General features: G+C 44.6%; 2 protein-coding genes across 9 annotated transcripts in view; one reads left to right on the forward strand and one right to left on the reverse strand.

The window, feature by feature from the left end:
• The window catches only part of LOC130367572 (acetylcholine receptor subunit epsilon-like), a 53030-nt gene extending 29640 nt beyond the window's left edge, over positions 1-23390 (reverse strand). The window contains exon 1 of one of the 3 annotated variants that reach the window (XM_056570068.1): positions 23375-23390. Coding sequence is in view for 1 of the 3 variants with exons in the window: in XM_056570065.1 (XP_056426040.1) it covers positions 19169-19178 (10 nt within the window). In the remaining 2 variants the exon portion in view is untranslated. Of the gene's footprint in view, positions 1-17552; positions 18204-19168; positions 19320-23374 lie in introns of those variants that run through there. The other 2 variants (XM_056570065.1, XM_056570067.1) reach the window with 2 other exon arrangements.
• GP1BA (glycoprotein Ib platelet subunit alpha) lies at positions 459-17324 on the forward strand. Of its 6 annotated transcripts, none has more exons than XM_056570059.1 (3): positions 459-590; positions 13346-13859; positions 15207-17324. In XM_056570059.1, exons 1-3 carry the CDS (start codon positions 577-579, stop codon positions 16482-16484), a joined length of 1806 nt encoding a protein of 601 aa, XP_056426034.1. In that variant the 5' UTR covers positions 459-576; the 3' UTR covers positions 16485-17324. The 6 variants fall into 6 exon arrangements, with proteins under 6 accessions (XP_056426034.1, XP_056426035.1, XP_056426036.1 ...); XM_056570060.1 differs by having other exon boundaries at positions 564-629; XM_056570061.1 differs by lacking the exon at positions 459-590 and adding an exon at positions 4085-4154.
• Positions 23391-24653: the final 1263 nt, after the last annotated feature.

Genomic DNA, 24653 nt, shown 5'->3' on the forward strand with positions numbered 1-24653 from the left:
GTAGTTATATTCTTGTATATAGGAGGCAGTATTATAGTAGTTATATTCTTGTATATAGGAACAGTATTATAGTAGTTATATTCTTGTATATAGGTGGCAGTATTATAGTAGTTATATTCTTGTATATAGGAGCAGTATTATAGTAGTTATATTCTTGTATATAGGAGGCAGTATTATAGTAGTTATATTCTTGTATATAGGAGCAGTATTATAGTAGTTATATTCTTGTATATAGGAGGAGTATTATAGTAGTTATATTCTTGTATATAGGAGGCAGTATTATAGTAGTTATATTCTTGTATATAAGAGCAGTATTATAGTAGTTATATTGTTGTACAAAGGGGCAGTATTATAGTAGTTCTATTAACACACATAGGGGGCAGTATCATTTCTAGTCATGGTTGATGTTCCTTTCTTCACTCCCATTTCCCCTTCCTCCTTCACACAGATCATGAGGAAGAGACTTCGCTCCCCAGGTGATGATTGACAGGGATGTGTGCAGCAGCCGGCAGACGCGGCATATGGCTTACTCTGAGGCAGATGAAATTCGGAATGTCGTCTGGGCAGAAGGAATGAATGGGAGAGGGGAAGTAAGAGTCTTATCGAGCCTCCGTCATGACTTCTCCAAGGTTAATGAAGTCTTTAAATAGCGCTGGATAGAAGATCTTCTCTACTGAGGCGAAAACTAAACCTAACACCCATCCTCAAAGGGGACGCCCATTACTTTCTAAACAATTGTAAATAATGACCGCGTCATCAGAAATTGTCCTCAGACCCTCCGGGTCTGAAGACAATTTCTGATGACACGGTCATTATTTAAAAAATTTTTATGGGCCCCGATGCAAATTATGCCACAGGGCCCCATGTACCAATTATAATACCGGTCTCTTATGGGGCAGATGTGTTTTGGGGCCCCCTGATGCACCAGGGCCCAAGTACAACTGCTGCCTCTGCACCCCCATAGTTACGCCCCTGCTCAGACCCTTATCTTGTGTGTAGAGAGTCAATGATATAGGACAGTGTCAGCTCCTCCTGGTACAGTGATCCCTCAACTCACAATGGTCTCAACATACGATGGTCTTTTCTGGACCATTGTAATTTGAAACCAGACTCAACATACAATGTACGGACAGTACAGATCTGCGAAATGTGTCAATGGCTGGAAGAACCGACCAATCAGAATGGGCATTCACTGGTAAAACCCCTGTATTACTGAAGTGTATGCACTGACTGGTGTCTGGTTTCACCCCCTACAGTACAGGGAGTTATTACATGTTCTGTACTCTTTACCTGTATTACTGAAGTGTATGCACTGACTGGTGTCTGGTAGCGCCCCCTACAGTACAGGGAGTTATTACATGTTCTGTACTCTTTACCTGTATTACTGAAGTGTATGCACTGACTGGTTGTTTGGTTGCGCCCCCTACAGTACAGGGAGGTATTACATGTTCTGTACTCTTTACCTGTATTACTGAAGTGCATGCACTGACTTGTGTCTGGTAGCTCACCCTACAGTACAGGGAGGTATTACATGTTCTGTACTCTTTACCTGTATTACTGAAGTGTATGTACTGACTGGTGTCTGGTAGCGCCCCCTACAGTACAGGGAGTTATTACATGTTCTGTACTCTTTACCTGTATTACTGAAGTGTATGCACTGACTGGTTGTTTGGTTGCGCCCCCTACAGTACAGGGAGGTATTACATGTTCTGTACTCTTTACCTGTATTACTGAAGTGCATGCACTGACTTGTGTCTGGTAGCTCACCCTACAGTACAGGGAGGTATTACATGTTCTGTACTCTTTACCTGTATTACTGAAGTGCATGCACTGACTGGTGTCTGGTAGCGCCCCCTACAGTATAGGGAGGTATTACATGTTCTGTACTCTTTACCTGTATTACTGAAGTGTATGCACTGACTGGTGTCTGGTTTCACCCCCTACAGTACACGGAGTTATTACATGTTCTGTACTCTTTACCTGTATTACTGAAGTGTATGCACTGACTGGTGTCTGGTGGTGCCCCCTACAGTACAGGGAGGTATTACATGTTCTGTACTCTTTACCTGTATTACTGAAGTGTATGCACTGACTGGTGTCTGGTAGCGCCCCCTACAGTACAGGGAGGTATTACATGTTCTGTACTCTTTACATGTATTACTGAAGTGTATGCACTGACTGGTGTCTGGTAGTGCCCCCTACAGTACAGGGAGTTATTACATGTTCTGTACTCTTTACATGTATTACTGAAGTGCATGCACTGACTGGTGTCTGGTAGCGCCCCCTACAGTATAGGGAGGTATTACATGTTCTGTACTCTTTACCTGTATTACTGAAGTGTATGCACTGACTGGTGTCTGGTTTCACCCCCTACAGTACAGGGAGGTATTACATGTTCTGTACTCTTTACCTGTATTACTGAAATGTATGCACTGACTGGTGTCCGGTGGCGCCCCCTACAGTACAGGAAGGTATTACATGTTCTGTACTCTTTACCTGTATTACTGAAGTGTATGCACTGACTGGTGTCTGGTGGTGCCCCTACAGTACAGGGAGGTATTACATGTTCTGTACTCTTTACCTGTATTACTGAAGTGTATGCACTGACTGGTGTCTGGTAGCGCCCCCTACAGTACAGGGAGGTATTACATGTTCTGTACTCTTTACATGTATTACTGAAGTGTATGCACTGACTGGTGTCTGGTAGTGCCCCCTACAGTACAGGGAGGTATTACATGTTCTGTACTGTTTACCTGTATTACTGAAGTGTATGCACTGACTGGTGTCTGGTGGTGCCCCTACAGTACAGGGAGGTATTACATGTTCTGTACTCTTTACATGTATTACTGAAGTGTATGCACTGACTGGTGTCTGGTAGTGCCCCCTACAGTACAGGGAGGTATTACATGTTCTGTACTCTTTACCTGTACCAGGGTTAGCTGCTCCTTTGGACACCAGGTGAGGGCGGCGCCATTTAATTTTTTTTTTTTTAAACATATCTTTATTGTGCTTTTTCCTTCCTTTTTTAAAAATAAAAGTTACAAACATTTGCCTCAGGGCATACCCTGAATCTGGCATCAGTGTGTCAGAGATGAATATGATATCATAACAGTACATACAGTAGCAAGGAAAATATGCAGAATAAACAACCACCCCCATCAGATCCAGCACCCCCCTTTCCTCCCCCACCCTCCCGCCTAATGGGATAAAGCAAAGGATAATTGCATAAGACAAGAGAGAAGCAGCCGAGGGAACATACGACAATACATCCTAAATCTCGAGTGATTATGTTTCTAGTGAGAAGAGGAATACATGAGGTCCTGTACCAATGCGAGAGTTGTTCCCCGTGAACTGAGGGCCTGACTCTAACCCACTCAACATGCACCTCTAGAGCGCCTTGTGTCAGTCTGGTAGTCTCAGTCTACCCAGGTCCCCCGCCAAGTCTTTCGTCAGGTACCATATGGTATCTTTAAATGGCTTCACTACATTGATAATGTCTTCGTCAGATAAAAAGGTAGTGATATATGAACCCCATTTCTTAAAAAAGCTCTTTGCCGATTTCTCCTTCATCCTAACTAACTCAATACGGTCCATGTGCATATAGTGTGACATCTGTGAGATGACCACTGTTTCCGTTGGCATGGATCGAGAAAGCCAGTGCGACAGTAAACATCGTTTAGACACCAAGAGAAGCGTGTGTAGTATCAGTGGAGTCGACATACCATCTGGCGTCACGTGGAGAACTGCCAGCTTGGGAGAGAGGGGAAAGTACAACTGAAGTCTCCGCATCAAAGGGGCATACAGTCGTCTTCCAAAATCTCTGAGTCACACTACAAGTCCACAGTCCATGGTAGAGGTCAGTCCTAAATTCCCCACAGTTTGGGCAATGTTCTAACCTATCTGGTTTAACAGCTGTCCTGGGCAGAGTAAAACCATATGTGGCATGGTGCATAATCTTGAATTGGGTATCCTTCCACCCCTCGTTCGTAACCGCCTTGCATAACCTCGCCCAACCTTCCAAGATAGGGACCGCTAAGTCAGTCTCTGCCAGCTTCCTCTCCCAGTACGGAAAGAGGGCCGACATCCCTGTCCCACTCCCTTTCCTCGTCAAATATCTATAGAGACCCGACAGAGTATGATATGGATCATCGGAGGTAATGAAGCTATCAAAAGAGGTATGGGCGTGTTCCCTGGACAGATTGTTTAAGCATGGGCGTTGAAAGGCCATCACCTGGCAATAAGGCAAGTAGTGACCTCCCCGCAAACCATACTTCTCAGTGAGTTCAGGGAAGAGTAAATAACGGGGTTCGGTTGCATGTAGGAGATGTTGTACCTTAGTTATGCCCCTACTTTTCCAAGTATGAAACATACTGTTGGATCTACCCATCGGGAATTCCGGCATGTTCCACAGCGGCATGTGTTTACTAATGGAATAAGGCAGGTCCATGAGCTCTCTGCAACGCTTCCAAGCCCCTATTGTATCTCTGAAAAGGAGTCTTTTTTTATATTAGTGGGTAAAGAAGCAAATTTTGCATGGAGCAACGCTGAGAGAGTCCAAGGAGTCGCCACCCCTCCCTCCAGGCGGACATTCGAGTACCAGGAGCTCTCCCTAAACCAGTCAATACAGTGCCGAAAGAAGCACACCAAGTTATAGTGCCTAATGTCGGGGAATCCAACCCCCCCCCCTTCTCTCTTGGTAGCATTAGTTTAGTCAGTGCAATCCTAGGCCTCTTACCAGCCCAAATAAACCTTGTAAAGGAGGAAGTTAGGGAATGAAGGTCAGCTCGGCTAAGCAAGATTGGGATCGTTTGCATGGGTTATAATAATTTCGAAAAACTCAGCATCTTAACTAGATGACATCTCGCTAAAAGGGGTAGAGGTAGCGTCATCCATCTGCTAAGTTCACCCTCTATTTTACGTATCAACGGGGGATAGTTCAACGTGTATAAGGATGACTGTGTTCTACCCACCCAAATGCCTAGGTATTTGAATGACGTATGACTCAAATGTACCCTTCTTCATAATTCCAAACCATAAAGTGCAGCATGAGGTGGGGATAAATCTAAGAGCACACTTTTGTAAGTGTTGACTTGAAAGCCAGAAAGCTCCCCGAAGGCCTCCAGTGTAGCGAAGACTCTCTCCATGCTCCCCCTTGGATTTTCTAGGAACAACAGTAGGTCGTCTGCAAACAACGTATGGCTAATCCTCTGTCCCCCCAGCTCCACCCCAAACCGGTCTGAGTGTAGCATGCGCGACAAGGGTTCAATAGCCAGATTAAAAAGCAGGGGGGAGAGAGGACAACCCTGTCTTGTTCCCTTTTGTGGTGTGAAAGTGAGTGAAAGGAAGCCAGTAGTGTGTATCCTCGCTCTTGGTGTAGAGTAGAGAGCTTGCAAATAATGTAGGAAGGGTCCGCTAAACCCCATGTGTTGTAAGACCGCCCATAGCCAGTCCCACCGGACATTGTCAAAAGCCTTCTCGGCGTCTATAGATAACAATGCCACAGTGGGATGCTTCTCAGGACATTGCTGCAAGTCATCTAGTAACGTTAGAACTGTGCAAATATGAGTGACCGAGGACCGTCCCTTAGTAAATCCGACCTGATTCGGTAGTAATAATCTCGGCAAAATGCCCGCCAGTCTATCCGACAATATTTTCGATACTAGTTTCAGGTCGACATTAATGAGGGAAATCGGTCTATATCCCCCTGGCGTCGAGCTATCCTTCCCCGGTTTGGGGAGTACCTTGATGTATGCCATGTTAGAGTCCGTCGGTTTATAAAAGTCCCTGGAGAAGCCGTCAGGACCCGGAGCCTTTTGGTACTGAAGGCCCTTTATAGCCATAGATAGCTAGATCACTACGGTCCAGTTACCATATACCTCACTGGATCACTGGGGACAGTCACCCTTATATACCACTGGATCAGTAGGGATGGGTCACCATATACACCACTGGATCCCTAGAGACCGGTTACCATATACACCCCTGGATCCCTAGAGACTGGTTACCATATACACCCCTGGATCCCTAGAGACCGGTCACCATATACACCCCTGGATCCCTAAAGACCGGTCACCATATACACCACTGGATCCCTAGAGACCGGTCACCATATACCTCACTGGATCCATAGAGAACATTCAACATATACACCACTAGATCACTACGGTCCAGTTACCATATACCTCACTGGATCACTGGGGACAGTCACCCTTATATACCACTGGATCAGTAGGGATGGGTCACCTTATACACCACTGGATCCCTAGAGACCGGTTACCATATACACCCCTGGATCCCTAGAGACTGGTTACCATATACACCCCTGGATCCCTAGAGACCGGTCACCATATACACCCCTGGATCCCTAAAGACCGGTCACCATATACACCACTGGATCCCTAGAGACCGGTCACCATATACACCACTGGATCCCTAGAGACTGGTCACCATATACCCCACTGGATCCCTACAGACCGGTCACCATATACACGACTATATACTGGATCACTGGGGACAGTCACCCTTATATACCACTGGATCAGTAGGGATGGGTCACCTTATACACCACTGGATCCCTAGAGACCGGTCACCATATACACCACTGGATCCCTAGAGACCGGTCACCATATACACCAATGGATCCCTAGAGACCGGTCACCATATACACCACTGGATCCCTAGAGACTGGTCACCATATACCCCACTGGATCCCTACAGACCGGTCACCATATACACGACTGGATCCCTAGAGACCGGTCACCATAGACACCACTGGATCCCTAGAGACCAGTCACCATAGACACCACTGGATCCCTAGAGACCAGTCACCATAGACACCACTGGATCCCTAGAGACCGGTCACCATAGACACCACTGGATCCCTAGAGACCGGTCACTATATACAACGTAAAGGGGTATTCCAGGAAAAAACGTTTTTTTTATATATCAACTGGCTCCAGAAAGTTAAACAGATTTGTAAATGACTTCTATTAAAAAATCTTAATCCTTTCAGTACTTATGACCTTCTGAAGTTAAGGTTGTTCTTTTCTGTCTAAGTCCTCTCTGATGACACCTGTCTCGGGAAACGCCCAGTTTAGAAGAGGTTTGCTATGAGGATTTGCTTCTAAACTGGGCGGTTCCCGAGACGCGTGTCATCAGAGAGCACTTAGACAGAAAAGAACAACCTTAACTTCAGAAGCTCATAAGTACTGAAAGGATTAAGATTTTTTAATAGAAGTCATTTACAAATCTGTTTAACTGTCTGGAGCCAAGTTTTTTCCTGGAATACCCCTTTAATCACATATAAGATCAATTCTGACAGCATTTTCTCTTTTAGGTAAAAACGGTATAAAGTGGATGTTTCCTTTGAAATTTCTCAGTAATGATCAGAATTCCCCCACGCGCCACTTATGCCTTTACATGGGACTGCAGGATAATCTGCTGTTCTCTCTTCAGCCATCGAGGAATTACAGGTCATAATAACAATATCAGCTCTGCTACATCTGTGCGCACACAGTATAGGGAAGAAACCACAAGAACGTTACACGAGTTCCCCCCCCGCGCACAAATATAACTCCAGGAAACAGCAGCTCCTTATGATAAGACGTGCGAGAACCGCGACAAAGAAGACAGAACAGCGGTGGACACTAAGGAGACGGATGCCTGTGCGAGGTGAGAACCTGTACATTATTACTGTATAGAGAGTAGCTATGTGTGTATCTATAGTCATGTAGCATGGGAACGGAGTTCCAGCACTTTTTCCACAGCAGGAACATAGTTTCCATTAGCAGGAATCCTGCAGGACCGACCTTTGGACGGATGAGACAAAGCTTTTTGGACACGTCCCATCAGCTCCATGTTCATATATGGAAAAATGGAGACTGTACCTACTGTGATCATGGAGGAGGCTCGGTTATGTTCGCCGCTTCGCCGCTTCTGGCAATGAGGGTACAGTGGTCCCTCAAGTTACAATATTAATTGGTTCCAGGACGACCATTGTATGTTGAATCCATTGTATGTTGAGACCAGAACTCTATGGAAACCTGGTAATTTGGTTCTAAAGGCAACAAAATGTCATCCAAAAATAGGAAAAAGTGAGGATTAAAGAAAAATAAGTAGATAACTAATATAGATAAAGCAAATCCTTATATATAAAAGTAATAAAGATCTGCTGGGAGCTGTAATCACTGTCTATTTCAGTGTTTTCCAAGCATGCAGCCCCCAGCTGTTGCAAAACTACAACTCCCAGCATGCCCGGACAGCCTTCGGCTGTCCGGGCATGCTGGGAGTTGTAGTTTTGCAACAGCTGGGGGCACCCTGCTTGGGAAACACTGGTCTATGTAGAGGACAGGAGCTTCTTCGGGTACAGTACACGCAGTGTCCTAAAAAAGTAACATGGAGTCGCCCTGACCTGGTGTCCAAAGGAGCAGGTAACTCTGGTACAGGTAAAGAATATGTAATACCTTCCTGTACTGTAGGGGGCGCTACCAGACACCAGTCAGTGCATACACTTCAGTAATACAGATAAAGAGTACAGAACATGTAATACCTTCCTGTACTGTAGGGGGCGCTACCAGACACCAGTCAGTGCATACGCTTCAGTAATACAGGTAAAGAGTACAGAACATGTAATACCTCCCTGTACTGTAGGGGGTGCTACCAGACACCAGTCAGTGCATGCACTTCAGTAATACAGGTAAAGAGTACAGAACATGTAATACCTTTCTGTACTGTAGGGGGCGCTACCAGACACCAGTCAGTGCATGCACTTCAGTAATACAGGTAAAGAGTACAGAACATGTAATACCTCCCTGTACTGTAGGGGGCGCTACCAGACACCAGTCAGTGCATGCACTTCAGTAATACAGGTAAAGAGTACAGAACATGTAATACCTCCCTGTACTGTAGGGGGGGCTACCAGACACCAGTCAGTGCATGCACTTCAGTAATACAGGTAAAGAGTACAGAACACGTAATACCTCCCTGTACTGTAGGGGGCGCTACCAGACACCAGTCAGTGCATGCACTTCAGTAATACAGGTAAAGAGTACAGAACATGTAATACCTCCCTGTACTGTAGGGGGCGCTACCAGACACCAGTCAGTGCATGCACTTCAGTAATACAGGTAAAGAGTACAGAACATGTAATACCTCCCTGTACTGTAGGGGGGGCTACCAGACACCAGTCAGTGCATGCACTTCAGTAATACAGGTAAAGAGTACAGAACACGTAATACCTCCCTGTACTGTAGGGGGCGCTACCAGACACCAGTCAGTGCATGCACTTCAGTAATACAGGTAAAGAGTACAGAACATGTAATACCTCCCTGTACTGTAGGGGGCGCTACCAGACACCAGTCAGTGCATGCATTTCAGTAATACAGGTAAAGAGTACAGAACATGTAATACCTCCCTGTACTGTAGGGGGCGCTACCAGACACCAGTCAGTGCATGCACTTCAGTAATACAGGTAAAGAGTACAGAACACGTAATACCTCCCTGTACTGTAGGGGGCGCTACCAGACACCAGTCAGTGCATACACTTCAGTAATACAGGTAAAGAGTACAGAACATGTAATACCGCCCTGTACTGTAGGGGGCGCTACCAGACACCAGTCAGTGCATGCATTTCAGTAATACAGGTAAAGAGTACAGAACATGTAATACCTCCCTGTACTGTAGGGGGCGCTACCAGACACCAGTCAGTGCATGCACTTCAGTAATACAGGGGTTTTACCAGTGAATGCAAATTCTGATTGGTCAGATCTTCCAGCCATTGACACGTTTCACAGATCTGGACTGTCTGTACATTGTATGTTGAGTCTGGTTTCAACTTACAATGGTCCAAAAAAGACCATTGTATGTTGAAACTATTGTATGTTGAGGCCATTGTAAGTTGAGGGATCACTGTACAATGAAATCTCAAAACCGTCCAGACATTGTGGAGGGAAATGTTCTGCCCAGTGTCAGTAGGCTTGGTCTTAGTCACAGGTCATGGGTCCTTCATCAGGATAATGACCCAGTATCTTTCAACTCTTTCACTATAAAAAAAAAAAAATATATATATATATATATATATATATATATATATATTTTTTTTTTTATAATTTTTTTTTTTTTTTTTTTTGCGCAACCAATTGTACTTTGCAATGACTCCTCTCAATTTACCATAAAATCTACGATGCCAAAGGCTGTCCGGGCATGCTGGGAGTTGTAGTTTTGCCACAGCTGGAGGCACCCTGGTTGGAAAACAATAGCTTATGAGACATGAGCAACTGCCTCAAAAGGTTGTGCGACAAAATTTTTACCCCTTAAGGATGCATTTCCATTTCCTTTTTTGGCTTTTTTCCTCCTCATAACTCTTTCAATATATATATGTATATACTTTTTTGTGCAACCAATTGACTCCTTTCATTTTACCATAAAATCTACGGTGCAACCAAAAATTTTTATTATAATTTATTATTTTTGGGGGGGGGGGGGGGGGGGGGTAGAAAAGAAAAAAAGGAAATTTTGCAACTTTTAGGGGTTTTCTTCTTTATGGTAAAACTGACATTTTAGGCTGGGTTCACACCACGTTTTGTACTTACGGTTCCCGTATACGGCTGAGGGGGGGGTGGGCGGGGGGGTAATCGCGGCGCCCGCACTCTGCCGCATACGGGAACTGTATTTAATGTATGTCTATGAGCCGACTGGAGTGATCCAATGATTTGGGACTTCTTTGGATGTATTTAGTTTTTTACGTTTACACCTTCCGTTCACCGTATGGAATAGTAAACATTATATTTTTAATAGTTTGGATATTTACGCACGTAGCGATACCAAATATGTTTATTTTTTTTACACTTTTTTCATAAAAAAAAAATTTTTGTAAAAAAAAAAAAAAAGGGGCAATTAAATTTTTTATTGGGGGAGGGGCTTATTAACATTTTAAAAAACTTAAAATTAAATTATATTTTTTAATAGTTTGGATATTTACACACGTGAGGATACCAAATAGGTTTATTTTTTTACACTTTTTTGTAAAAATGGAAAAAGGGGCAATTAAAAATTTTTATTGGGGGAGGGGCTTATTCACATTTTTTTTTTAAGTGATATCTGCGATCTACTTGTATACCCTGCCTCTGTGGTCAGACTATACAAGAAGATGCCTGAAGTGGCATAGAGTAGATGAGCAGAGCTCTGGCCACCATTTTTCACTCATCGGACCCCCACGTTCATTCTGCGGGTGGTCCGATTAGTGAATACAAGTACCACAACTGAAACACCCCAGCTCTAGCATGAAGCAAGTAGTATAGGAAAATGTTTCACTGACAACAAACCAAAGCTACAGACAAAGAGGCAGCTAGATGTAAGAGGCAGCCTTAAATGTTCAAATTTGGCACCAGAAATTAGAGCCCCACCCCCAGACATGACGTCAGATGCCAGGGAGATACACATTAACTAGGGGTCAAAATCAGAAGCAATGTGGTCAGAGGCTTAGAGAGGCAAGATGGCCTCATATAGAAGTATATGACATTAATATTATACAACTGAGTGGGCACCGCCGTTCCGAGCTGACAGGAAGCTATAACAGCTTCCATGATACACAGGGGAGCGTGCTCAGACATGCAAAGGTACTGAAAAGAAAACATAAGGCAGTCTCCAAAGGGAAATGGCCACCATCTGTCCACCTGTCCAAAGTGAAGCGGACACCGTCTGTCCAGCATTCCAAAGGGGGATTGGTCATCATCTGTCCACCTGTCCAAAGGGAAACGGCCACCGTCTATCCAACTGTCCAAAGGAAAACGTCACCGTTTGTCCACCTGTCCAGAGGGAATCTGCCAACTTCTGTCTACCTGTACTATGGGAAAAGACCACCGTCTGTCCACCTGTCTAAAGGGAACCGGCCAACATCTGTCCACCTGTCCAAAGGTAAAAAAACGGTCACCGTCTGTCCACCTGTCCAGAGGGAATCTGCCAACTTCTGTCTACCTGTACTATGGGAAACGACCACCGTCTGTCCACCTGTCTAAAGGGAACCGGCCAACATCTGTCCACCTGTCCAAAGGTAAAAAAAACGGTCACCGTCTGTCCACCTGTCCAGAGGGAATCTGCAAACTTCTGTCTACCTGTCCAAAGGGAAACAGCCACCATCTGTCCACCTGTCCAAAGGAAAACGACCACCGTCTGCCCACCTGTCCAAAGGGAAACGACCACTGTCTGTCCACCTGTCCAAAGGGGAAAGGTCACCATCCGTCCACCTGTCCAAAGGCAAACGACCACTGTCTGTCCACCTGTCCAAAGCAAAACAGTCACGTCTGTCCACCTTTCCAAAGGAAAATGACCAACATCTGTCCACCTGTCCAAAATGAAACGGCCACTGTCTGTCCACCTGTCCAAAGGGAAAAGGCCACCATCTGTCCACCTGTCCAAAGGGAAAAGGCCACCATCTGTCCACCTGTCCAAAGGGAAAAGGCCACCATCTGTCCACCTGTCCAAAGGGAAAAGGCCACCATCTGCCCACCTGTCCAAAGGAAACGGCCACCGTCTGTCCACCTGTCCAGAGGGAATCGGCCACCGTCTGTCCACCTGTCCAGAGGGAATCGGCCACTGTCTGTCCACCTGTCCAGAGGGAAACAGCCACCGTCTGTCCACCTGTTCATTGGGAATCAGCCAACTTCTGTCTACCTGTCCAAAGGTAAATGGCCACCATCTGTCCACCTGTCCAAAGGAAAACGGCCACCGTCTGTCCACCTGTCCAAAGGGAAGCGGCCACCATCTGTCCACCTGTCCAAAGGAAAACAGCCACCGTCTGTCCACCTGTCCAAAGGAAAACAGCCACCGTCTGTCCACCTGTCCAAAGGCAATCGGCCATCGTCTGTCCACCTGTCCAGAGGGAAATGGCCACCATCTGTTCACCTGTCCAAAGGAAAACGGCCACCGTCTGTCCACCTGTCTAAAGGCAATCAGCCATCGTCTGTCCACCTGTCCAGAGGGGAATAGCCACCGTCTGTCCACCTGTCCAGAGGGGAATAGCCACCGTCTGTCCACCTGTCCAAAGGACAGAAAATAAACGCATTGCTGTTGGGGAGGTGTCTCCTTTCATAGGTAGGAGGTGGGGAGATCATTAATGGTTTAATTACTTTTTTGCTTGACTTCTGTCTGTCCTTCCAGTTCACGGGGCAGAAGTACCCCACTTGTGCCGCTGGCTGAGACGTAAGGGAATTTGTAATATAAAATATCTGGAAACTGATGTCACCTTCTGTATAATATGACAGGTATAATAAAACACATCTATATCTAAATGAGGTAGGATGTGTTGTTGTTATTCGTCTCCATTAATCTACTCCATCTTGTCCTCCAGGTCACCATCTCTCCTCAGGTTCATCATGAATTTCCTCCATCACTTTGGCTTCCTCGGTCTCATTGTAGTCGGCCATGTCTTTTCCCAGCCGTCTTGTTCCACAGAGAAGAATCTCAGTAAAGGCAAGGAGGAAACGTCTTGCATATCTCTTGGCTTGTCCACTCTCCCGCTAGGTGACATTTCTATGAGCACCGCCATCCTCATCCTGTCCTATAACAACTTCAAGTCGCTCTCCACCTCCACCTTCAAGTCCTTCAAGCAGCTGACAGAGCTGGAGGTCAATAACAATGGGATGAGCAGCTTTGACATAGACATACCGCTGATGTTAGAAGAACTTAATCTGGCCAACAATTCACTCACCACGCTACCAAAGGTGTCTCAGCTATCGGGGCTGACTACATTACAACTCTCCAATAACATGATCTCCACCATTCCCCCAGATGCCTTTATGGGACTGAAGAAACTGACTAGGCTGGAGCTCCAACACAACTCTATCAGCTCACTGAGTGATGAGGTAATGCCAGAAATAACCCTGCCGTTCCCACTATGTGCAAAAATATAACCACTATAATACTGTATATACCCTATATAAAAGAATATAGCTACTATAATACATATAACTACTAGAATACTTCCCCCTATATACAATAATATAACTACTATAATGCTGCTCCTATATACAAGAATATAACTACTATAATACTGCTCCTATATACAAGAATATAACTACTATAATACTGCTCCTATATACAAGAATATAACTACTATAATACTGCTCCTATATACAAGAATATAACTACTATAATACTGCTCCTATATACAAGAATATAACTACTATAATACTGCTCCTATATACAAGAATATAACTACTATAATACTGCTCCTATATACAAGAATATAACTACTATAATACTGCTCCTATATACAAGAATATAACTACTATAATACTGCTCCTATATACAAGAATATAACTTCTATAATGCTGCTCCTATATACAAGAATATAACTACTATAATACTGCCCCTATATACAAGAATATAACTACTATAATACTGCTCCTATATACAAGAATATAACTACTATAATACTGCTCCTATATACAAGAATATAACTACTATAATACTGCTCCTATATACAAGAATATAACTACTATAATACTGCTACTATATACAAGAATATAACTACTATAATACTGCTCCTATATACAAGAATATAACTACTATAATACTGTCTCCTATATACAAGAATATAACTACTATAATACTGCTCCTATATACAAGAATATAACTACTATAATACTGCTTCTATATACAAGAATATAACTACTATAATACAGCTCCTATATACAAGAATATAACTACTATAATACTGCTACTATATTCAAGAATATAACTACTATAATACTGCTCCTATATACAAGAATATAACTACTATAATACTGTCTCCTATATACAAGAATATAACTACTATAATACTGCTCCTATATACAAGAATATAACTACTATAATACTGCTTCTATATACAAGAATATAACTACTATAATACAGCTCCTATATACAAGAATATAACTACTATAATACTGCTCCTATATACAAGAATATAACTACTAAAATACTGCTCCTATATACAAGAATATAACTACTATAATACTGCCCCTATATACAAGAATATAACTACTATAATACTGCTCCTATATACAAGAATATAACTACTATAATACTGCTCCTATATACAAGAATATAACTACTAAAATACTGCTCCTATATACAAGAATATAACTACTATAATACTGCTCCTATATACAAGAATATAATTACTATAATACTGACTTTACACTAATATTTATTTTTCTACTTCTTAGGTATTTGATGGCTTGCATAAGGTGAAGCACTTGGACTTGTCCTATAACCAGTTGCGGTTTCTTCCCAATAATCTTCTTAGCCAAACTATTGACCTAGAAATTCTTTACCTGTCGGGGAACCGCCTCACTGAAATACCTGATCACTTCTTTGGTGAACTGGAATTGAATTACGTGTATCTGGAGAATAATCCCTGGAACTGTAACTGCGCTCTCAGGTACTTCAAGGAATGGTTGGAGGAGGATGAAGACAGGATTTATGAAAACTCCAAAGAAGGCCCGACCAAAAATCAGAAGAGCGTATTGTGCGAAGGTAAGATACCGCTGGTCGAATACAGCATGGACTACTGCTTTAAAAAGAAAGGAGACGGGGAGATCAACTTAGTTCCTAAATTGACAAAAAAGACTGCAGTGACCATAAAGGCGGTACACACTGAGCCAATGACCACACCACTACGGACAACCACACCACTGCTAACCACCGCGACTGAAGAACCAACAACACAGCTAAGAACCACAAAATGGTGGCCAACCTTAAAGCCCACCACGTTGGCAACCTCAACACCAACTACACAAGCAACCACGTTACCAACCTCAACACCAACTACACAAGCAACCACCACATTACCAACCTCAACACCAACTACACGAGCAACCACCAGTTTACCAACCTCAATGCCAACTACACAAGCAACTACCAGAAAGACATTGCCTTTGAAGAAAAGTCCAAGAAGTACGGTATGGCCAACCACAACACCTTATCCAACACTGATGACAATCACCACCAAGGAGCCAGCCACAAATATTATAAGTTCAAGCAAAACCCCCACCAGTGAAGCAAAAGTGAAAGAGTCTACAATGAGTCCCACAGATGAGCCCAACGAAATCCCGGTCAACACCATGCTGCCAGCCATAGGTTCCCACTCAGGCAGATTTACCATGAAGTGGCTGGAGAAGTTTATCCTCGACAACTGTTGTCTTTTACACCTGATCATCTATGGTTTGTGTATCTTCCTCCTCCTAGTGGGGATGATCATCATGACGGGGTGTCTGCTGTGGATCTACTGCTGTAACCATGACCTTCTCCAATGGCTCCCTGGGATACGCTTGATTCGGTACAGTTTGAAGGTGCCCATGAGCGACGAAGATGTCCTACTTGTGAACAATGGTGCCATCGAATCCCACTTCAGAGACCAGTCTTTGGCTGGTGTCACCAAGATGTTGGTTCTAGAGTCTTTTAGCCAAAAGCAGGAGATAATATACACATCTGCTATTCTGTAATACTATTGGTGGCCTTGAGGACTGGGATGCGGACCTCTGATATAGTATATACTGCACTTAAAGGGGTACTCCCGTGCCCCAGCCTTCTGAACATCTGGTTCAGAAGGTTTGGAGCAGCAGTCACGACGTCATGGCCACGTCTCCTCGTGACGTCACGCCATGCCCCCTCCATTGATGTCTATGGGAGGGGGCGTGACATCAATGGAGGGGGCGTGGTGTGACGTCACAAGGGGGCGTGGCCGTAAAGCCTTACTGCTGCTCCAAGCCTTCTGAACCGTATGTTCAGGAGTACCCCTTTAATGTCTGAAAGTAGATTGTTATATAAAATGCAGAATAAAATAAATGGTGACTAGGAGGGGGCTCCTCTGCCCATTGGTTGCAATATAACATCTGTAGGGCAGCACCGTAACACCATAGCAGTAAGCTGCAGAGCACATGTGGTCCACCATGTCCAATACCTATGGTGCTTCCTGCTGGGAGAGGAGGCAATGAGCGGCTCCATCCAGTGTTAGGACAGAGAACCTGAAAGATGGAACCAAGAAAAAGCTACTAAAATAAGAAGGAATATTATATTACCCATTATTATGGAGCCCCTCTCTCCACTATCCACCCTTCAATTTCCCAGTCTGCCCTTCTCATCCTTAGTTTAAAAGAGTATTCTGCCATAAAAAAAAAAGTACTCAAATGAAACTATTACCTTAAGATATATATATATATATATATACAACTTATATATATACAATATATATATATATATATATATATACAGCTTGAGAAAGGCTCTATTGTTGAGCTGAAACGTTGCTGTATTTTTGAGATGTGGTGAATAAATACACAAATCTTTTTCTACCGGAATTGGAGTGCTGCACCTTTGCTTTGTTTTAGTATCTGTTGGCCTTGATCGGGCCTGGTTTGCTTGGCACCCACTATATATTTTTTTGAGTCGTGCTGCAATATCTTTTGTATATATATATATATATATATATATATATATATATATATATTTATCTTACTAATATGGTTTTATCACAAATTGTACTGACTTCAGCATGTTTTTGCAATATTCACCCAACAGGAAGTTGTGTAGTCCTCTTATTGTCCGTGTGGTGTTGTCTCAGCATGTCCTCAGCTCCTCCCTCTCTCCTAAAAGAAAGTTGTGTAATCCTCTCATCATCAGTGTGGTGTTGTCTCAGCAGCTCCCGAACTCCTTTGTTTTCCTGACACAAAGTTGTGTATTCCTCTCATTGTCAGTGGGGCGTTGTCTCAGCAGCTCCCTGAGCTCTACCCCCACCCCCTGAGTGATGTCACGATCACTGACCAGCCCCTCCAGCCTACATCCCAATCTCCCTGTCATATACATATATATCTATCAGGACATTTAGAGAAGAACGAGATGTGGTCACAGCATGCTGCCTTATGCTGAGCAATGCCACAGACAGAGGAGCAGACAGAAAATGAATATAGTGGGTGCTGCAGCCTCACTGATTGTGCAGTAGTCTGCTGTGAAATGAGATGTTCTGCGACAGCTTTGGGCAGGGAACTGGCAGTAGTGCTATGGGAGGGGAGTAGGCAGGGTGGGAAGGTGTGAGAAAGCTGAGGGAAAGCAATGCATTCTGGGAATTGTACTAAGTAACTGCTAATTCTGGGAGTAGGAAAAGGACATAGTAGGGGAGAGGATTACATACTCACAAAACCAATGGATCTTTGGTGGATTCAGAACTTGGGAGACCGATAAACAATGCTATATACTTCTACCCCATTTTTTTTTCCTAATGTCGGAGTACCCTTTTAAAGGGGTACTCCGCTCCTAGACATCGTATCCCCTATCCATCGTATACCGTAGCTGGGACCCCCTCGCGGGGGTCCCAGCTACGGTATACGATGGATAGGGGATACGATGTCTAGGAGCGGAGCACCCCTTTAAAAGGGTACTCCGACATTAGGGAAAAAAATGGGGTAGAAGTATATAGCATTGTTTATCGGTGCAGCACCCGGCATTCATTTACAGGGCTGGGTGCTGGTGGCGGGGGTCATGACGTCACGACACGTCCCTTGTGACGTCACGCTACGCCCCCTCAATGCAAGTCTATGGGAGGGGGCGTGACGTCACGAGGGGCATGGCCGTGACATCACGACCCCCGCTGCCTGCTCCAAGCGTTCGGAACAAAACCCCTTTAAAGGGTTACTCCACTCCCCAGCGTCCGGAACATTGAGTTCCGACGCTGTGTGCGGGCTTCCGTGTTCACACCCCGCCCCCTCAACGGAAGTCTATGGGAAGGGGGTGTAACGGCCACCACGCCCCCTCCCATAGACTTGCATTGAGGGGGCGGGACGTGACATCACGAGGGGGCGGGCGTGAACACGGAAGCCCGCGCACACAGCGTTAGGATCTGAATGTTCCGGACACTGGGTTTTACGGAGTAACCCTTTAAGTACACAACCTCGTTGATTCTTTTCTCCCTCCATCGCGTTCATCGTTGTACTTTGCTCCTGTAGGTCTCTTTTATCTTGCAGGTGGATGTCATGCCCACACCAGCCGCAGCGGTGGTCGCCTCCACCCGCCGTGACTACAGATTACGCACTCCGCACTGATGAAATCCTCCAATCTCTCATCCATTATCCCAGTTACAAAGGAAAGACGGAAACAAAATTAGAGAAGAGTAGAGAAATAACCCCAAATTTACCGCCACTCATTGCAGCAACCCCGGCGAGAGCCGTTCAGAGCGAGTCCTGTATCGTCTATTATATATCTCCTGACAACAACCAACCTGCCTAAGGTGCCCCGCGGGGCAGAAGATTGTCACTAGTTAGAACACAAAGACCCTGACTCCATTCTATCTGCACCTGCTCAACCAGTCACAATGGCCTCCGCACCACTAACTCTCCACAGTCACCACCAGCTGTACAGACTCTATATACAGAATTACAACATCCTGCTTTACTGCACTTCTTAGAAACAGAAAGACCAGGGGCGCAGCTATGGAGGATGCGAAGGTAATCATCACACTCGAACCTTGGTGCCCAAGAATAGGAAGGGGGGGGGGGGGGGGGAAATCGGGAAAGTTGGAACATTCCACCATCTACTGGTCAGTGGTGGTACTGTATGTATGAAAAGAAATACCATGCTTCAGTTCTCCCCCTCACAGCCTTCTGCTCCGTTTCGACCTCAGGTTACCGTCTCAATGTTAAAGGGGTACTCCGCTCCTAGACATTAGAGATGAGCGAACTTACAGTAAATTCGATTTGTCACGAACTTCCCGGCTCGGCAGTTGATGGCTTTTCCTGCATAAATTAGTTCAGCTTTCAGGTGCTCCGGTGGGCTGGAAAAGGTGGATACAGTCCTAGGAGACTCTTTCCTGAACTAATTTACGCAGGATAAGTCTTCAACTGCCGAGCCGAGAAGTTCGTGACGAATCGAATTTACTGTAAGTTCGCTCATCTCTACTAGACATCTTATCCCCTATCCAATATAGGGGATAAGATGTCTGATTTGCGGGGGTCCCACTGCTGGGGACTCTCGTGATCTCGGCTGCGGCACCCCAGACATCTGGTGCACGGAGCAACTGGCGGGGCCGGTCACGCCCTGCTCGCGATGCCCCCCTCGTGATGTCACGGCCACACCCCCCTCAATGCAAGTCTATGGGAGGGGGCTTGACGGCAGTCAAGCCCCCTTCCATAGACTTGCATTGAGGGGGGTGTTGCCGTGAAGTCACGAGCCTCCGGTGCTGCACTCGACTCTCTAAATGAACGCCAGGTGCAGCAGGGAGATCTCGGGGGCCCCCAGTGGCGGGATCCCCGCAATCAGACATCTTATCCCCTATCCTTTGGATAGGGGATAAGATGTCTAGGGGGCGGAGCACCCCTTTAAGTAGCTTCTTCTCTGTAGAGCGGTTCCCATCAGCAATGGGGACTCACCAGCTGGGGTCACCACTACCTCACAAGGGTTTTCTTCTAATTCTGGATCAACACCCATTGGACCTCACAGCCTTCTGCTCCGTTTCAACCACAGGTTACCGTCACATGGTTTTAAAGGGGTACTCCGGTGGAAAACTTTTTTTTTTTTTTTTTAAATGAACTGGTGCCTGAAAGTTAAACAGATTTGTAAATTACTTCTATATAAAAATCTTAATCCTTTCAGTACTTTTTAGCAGCTGTATACTACAGAGGAAAATCTTTATTTTGTCTTGTCCACAGTGCTCTCTGCTGACACCTGATGCCCATATCAGGGACTTTCCAGAGCAGGAAAAAAATCCCCATGGCAAACCTATGCTGCTCTGGACAGTTCCTGACACGGACAGAGGAGTCAGCAGAGAGCACTGTGGACAAGACAAAAAAAGAATTTCAAAAAGAGAAAATAATTTCCTCTGTAGCATACAGCTGCTAAAAAGTACTAAAAGGATTAAGATTTTTTTAATAAAAGTCATTTACAAATCTGGAGCCAGTTCATTTAAAAAAAAAAAAAAAATTTCCACAGGAAACCAGGAGTGGACCCTAAGAGAAAACCTAAACTGATCCTGTTTTCTCTGACAGGATTCACCCTTTAGTTGTCAAAAATACAGAGGTCACACTAGAGGTCAAGTTCCCAACTTGTCTTTATGGTGGATTTGATTACAGTCCCGAGTATAAAAACCTCATTCATCACCAATGGATTTTTTTATTAGGTAACTGTCTTAAAGGGGTAAATTTTTTTTTAAATCAACTGGTGCCACAAAGTTAAACAAATTTGTAAATTACTTCTATTTAAAAATAGTAATCCTTTAAGTACTTTCCAGCTGCTGTATGCTCCACAGAAAGTTCTTTACTTTTAAAATTTCCTTTCTGTTTGACCACAGTGCTCTCTGCTGACACCTCTGTCCAGGTCAGGAACTGTCCAGAGTAGGAGCAAATCCCCATAGTAAACCTCTCCTGCTCTTGACAGTTCCTGAGACAGACAGATGTGTCAGCAGAGAGCACTATGGTCAGACAAAAAAAAAAAAAGAAATTTAAAAAGAAAAGAACTTGCTCTGGAGCATACAGCCGCTGATAAGTACTGAAATTGGTGGGATCAGAGGGGAGGGGGGAATGGAGTCTCTCCAAAAAGGAGATAGATATTAGAGATGAGCGAACTTACAGTAACTTCGATTCGTCACAAACTTCTCGGCTCGGCAGTTGATGACTTTTCCTGCATAAATTAGTTCAGCTTTCCGGTGCTCCGGTGGGCTGGAAAAGGTGGATACATTCCTAGGAAAAAGTCTCCTAGGACTGTATCCACCTTTTCCAGCCCACGGGAGCACCTGAAAGCTGAACTAATTTATGCAGGAAAAGTCATCAACTGCCGAGCTGAGAAGTTCGTGACGAATCAAATTTACTGTAAGTTCGCTCATCTCTAATAGATATATAAATAAAAACAATGCTAGACTAGAAGTTGGTTGTTAAAAAGCTGGGCAGAAACTGACAAGACTGACCATCCTAAGAACAGCTGAAACTCTCTCTCTCTTGGACTGATACCATTATGCTGTAAGAACTTCATTTTTGTTTTCTGAACTTGTCTTGCCAAACTCTTTTATATATTTTTGTACCTGTATGTCATTTGTTTCTGTATTTTTATATATATAGCACTGTGATACCTTTTATCAGATTAAATGTTTAATTAATCAGCTCTGGTCTTTGATCTCTAAATATATGAGCTCACATTTCTGAAGGCAGCTCGAGTGATACACGTTTATCTAAGGGTTAATTTGGTGACTTGCTGGGACTAGTAGTGGATACCCAGAGGTCTGGCGGCTTTAACCCTTGCACCATCACACTCTCTCTAGCGTCTTGGCTGGACCGATAGGGTGTGATCGTGACAGTCTTTTATTTATTTTTTTTACATTTTTTTAGTCCTCCTAGGGGACTTGTATAAGCAATCATTCAATTGCTCATACAGATCAATGCAATACATATAAAATAAAGTCTTGGGTCTTTTAGGAGTTAAAGGGATACTCTGCCCCTAGACATCGTATCCCCTATCTAAAGGATAGAGAATAAGATGTCTGATCATGGGGGTCCCGCAGTGATATCACAGCCACACCCCTCATGATGTCACGTCACACCCCCTCAATGCAAGTCTATGGGAAGGGGCATGGTGTCTGCCACGCCCCCTCCCATAGACTTGCATTTAGGGGCATGGCATCACAAGGGGCGTGGTCATGATGTCCCAACCCCCGCCACCTGCTCCAAGCATTTGGAAGAAAATGTTCTTAACGTTGGGGCAGCGGAGAACCCATTTAAAGCGCATTTTGCCATCCCTGCCTGATGACCCGAACTTGTCATCAGACCCGTAGTGGACATTCTAGGATTTAAAGGTGTTATCCAGGGGAAAACTTTTTTTCATATATCAACCGGCTCCAGAAGGTTAAACGGATTTGTAAATTACTTCAATTAAAAAATCTTAATCCTTTCAGTACTTATGAGCTGCTGAAGTTGAGTTGTTGTTTTCTGTCTAAGTGCTCTCTGATGACACCTGTCTCGGGAGCTGTCCAGAGTAGAAGCAAATCCCCATAGCAAACCTCTTCTACTCTGTGCAGTTCCCGAGACAGCAGAGATGTTGCCAGACAGAAAATAACAACTCAACTTCAGCAGCTGATAATTACTGGAAGGATTAAGATTTTTAAATAGAAGTCATTTAAAAATCTGTTTATTGTTCTGGAGCCAGTATATATTCCTGGAATACCCGTCTAATTCGTAAAAATGTTGGCAGGTGCCACCAAATTTCAAACGCCTCCCTCAGCAGACATCACATGACTTTGTATTTCTTCTTTTTGACCTTTTCCCTTATATTTTGAATTTCTTACACAGTTTTCTAATGCTTCCTGGAGACCCCCCCCCCCCCCCAAAAAAAAAAAAAAGGAGTAGTATGAAGAGGCCACCTCTTCAATAGCCCAATGGTGGTCACCCAGATGAGAAATAAGGGAGGGAGTTTTATCAAAACCTGTCCAGAGGAAAATTTACTGAGTTGCCCATAGCAACCAATCAGATCATTACTTTCATTTTCCAGAGGCCTTTTCAAAAATGAAAGCAGCGATCTGATTGGTTGCTATGGGCAACTCAGCAACTTCCTCTGGACAGGTTATGATAAAACTCCCCCTAAGGGTTGTTAGTTCCATTCCTGAGTGGGGGGGGCTCAAAGATTGTCCGGGAGGAACCACTTCTCTGTAAGGTGCTGAGGAAGCAGTCAGGTGACTTCTGTCAGCCAATAGGGTCGCAATGCTTTATATACAGTGAGTGTGCCTGTTGGAAAGAAAGACTCTCCTTGGTGCCAGGGGTGAAGTCCTGGGGAAAAAATAGTGAGGGAACTCACCCAAGATTTCCACTCAAGGGCTGGTCCTGCAGGACTCCTGCTAATGGGAACAGTGTTTCTGCTGTGGAAAAAGACCATGAACTCCGTTCCCAGGCGTTCCTGAAGGACATTGAGCCCTGCTTGTTGCCTATAGCAACCAATCACAGCTCAAGTACTCGGGGGGAACAGAGGTATTCGCCCATGATGTGCAGGGGGTCATGAGTGGGAATATTTAGGGCTCGTTCACAGCACAAACTCTCCCCCTGGATGCATGCGCAGTCGATGTGTATTAGGGAACACGTGCTGCGAGTGATTCGGAACCGTTATGACTCACCACGCATGCGCCATATTGGCTAGATAGCTCGATCCTTCCCTGCCTCTGGTGACAGCTTTGTCTTTACAGCGTACGCGCGGGACACTACAAAAGGAGCTAGGTGTCAATCAAGAAGACGACCAGCCCTGCTTTTGACTCCAGCTGTTACAAAAGTACAATTCCCAGCATGCCCGTGCGGCCATGCTGCTCATACATTAGGGATTCACAAGTGAAATCCAGGCATAACTTTGTTCAGCGTATAGGGTGCTTTATATACATTTTTATTATATTTTTTTTTTGTCCCGCGCATGCGCAGTCATTACGTATTCGGTCCTAAAGGTCTGCGAGTGATTCTGAACCCTTCTGACTCACCGCGCATGCATAATAGCTAGAGGCAGAGAGCTGGCTTCCTCCCTGCCTCTAGTGACAGTTGTTTTCACTGACCGCGCATGTACGGGACAACTACTACCCTGCGTGTCAATCAAGAAGAGGAGCAACCCCGCCCTTCGGACACTTCTGGACTGTCTTTATTCACAGCGCATGTATGGGGACAACT

The sequence above is a fragment of the Hyla sarda genome, chromosome 4 (genome assembly GCF_029499605.1).
Source record: "Hyla sarda isolate aHylSar1 chromosome 4, aHylSar1.hap1, whole genome shotgun sequence".
Taxonomy (NCBI): Eukaryota; Metazoa; Chordata; class Amphibia; order Anura; family Hylidae; genus Hyla; species Hyla sarda.

What these genes read in the sequence shown, in the direction of transcription:
- GP1BA (XM_056570058.1), top strand. Translation starts at nt 13,296, where the DNA reads ATGTGTTGTTGTTATTCGTCTCCATTAATCTACTCCATCTTGTCCTCC. An exon ending in TCAGCTCACTGAGTGATGAG is followed by an intron (nt 13,860 to 15,206) that starts GTAATGCCAGAA and finishes TCTACTTCTTAG; the next exon opens with GTATTTGATGGCTTGCATAA.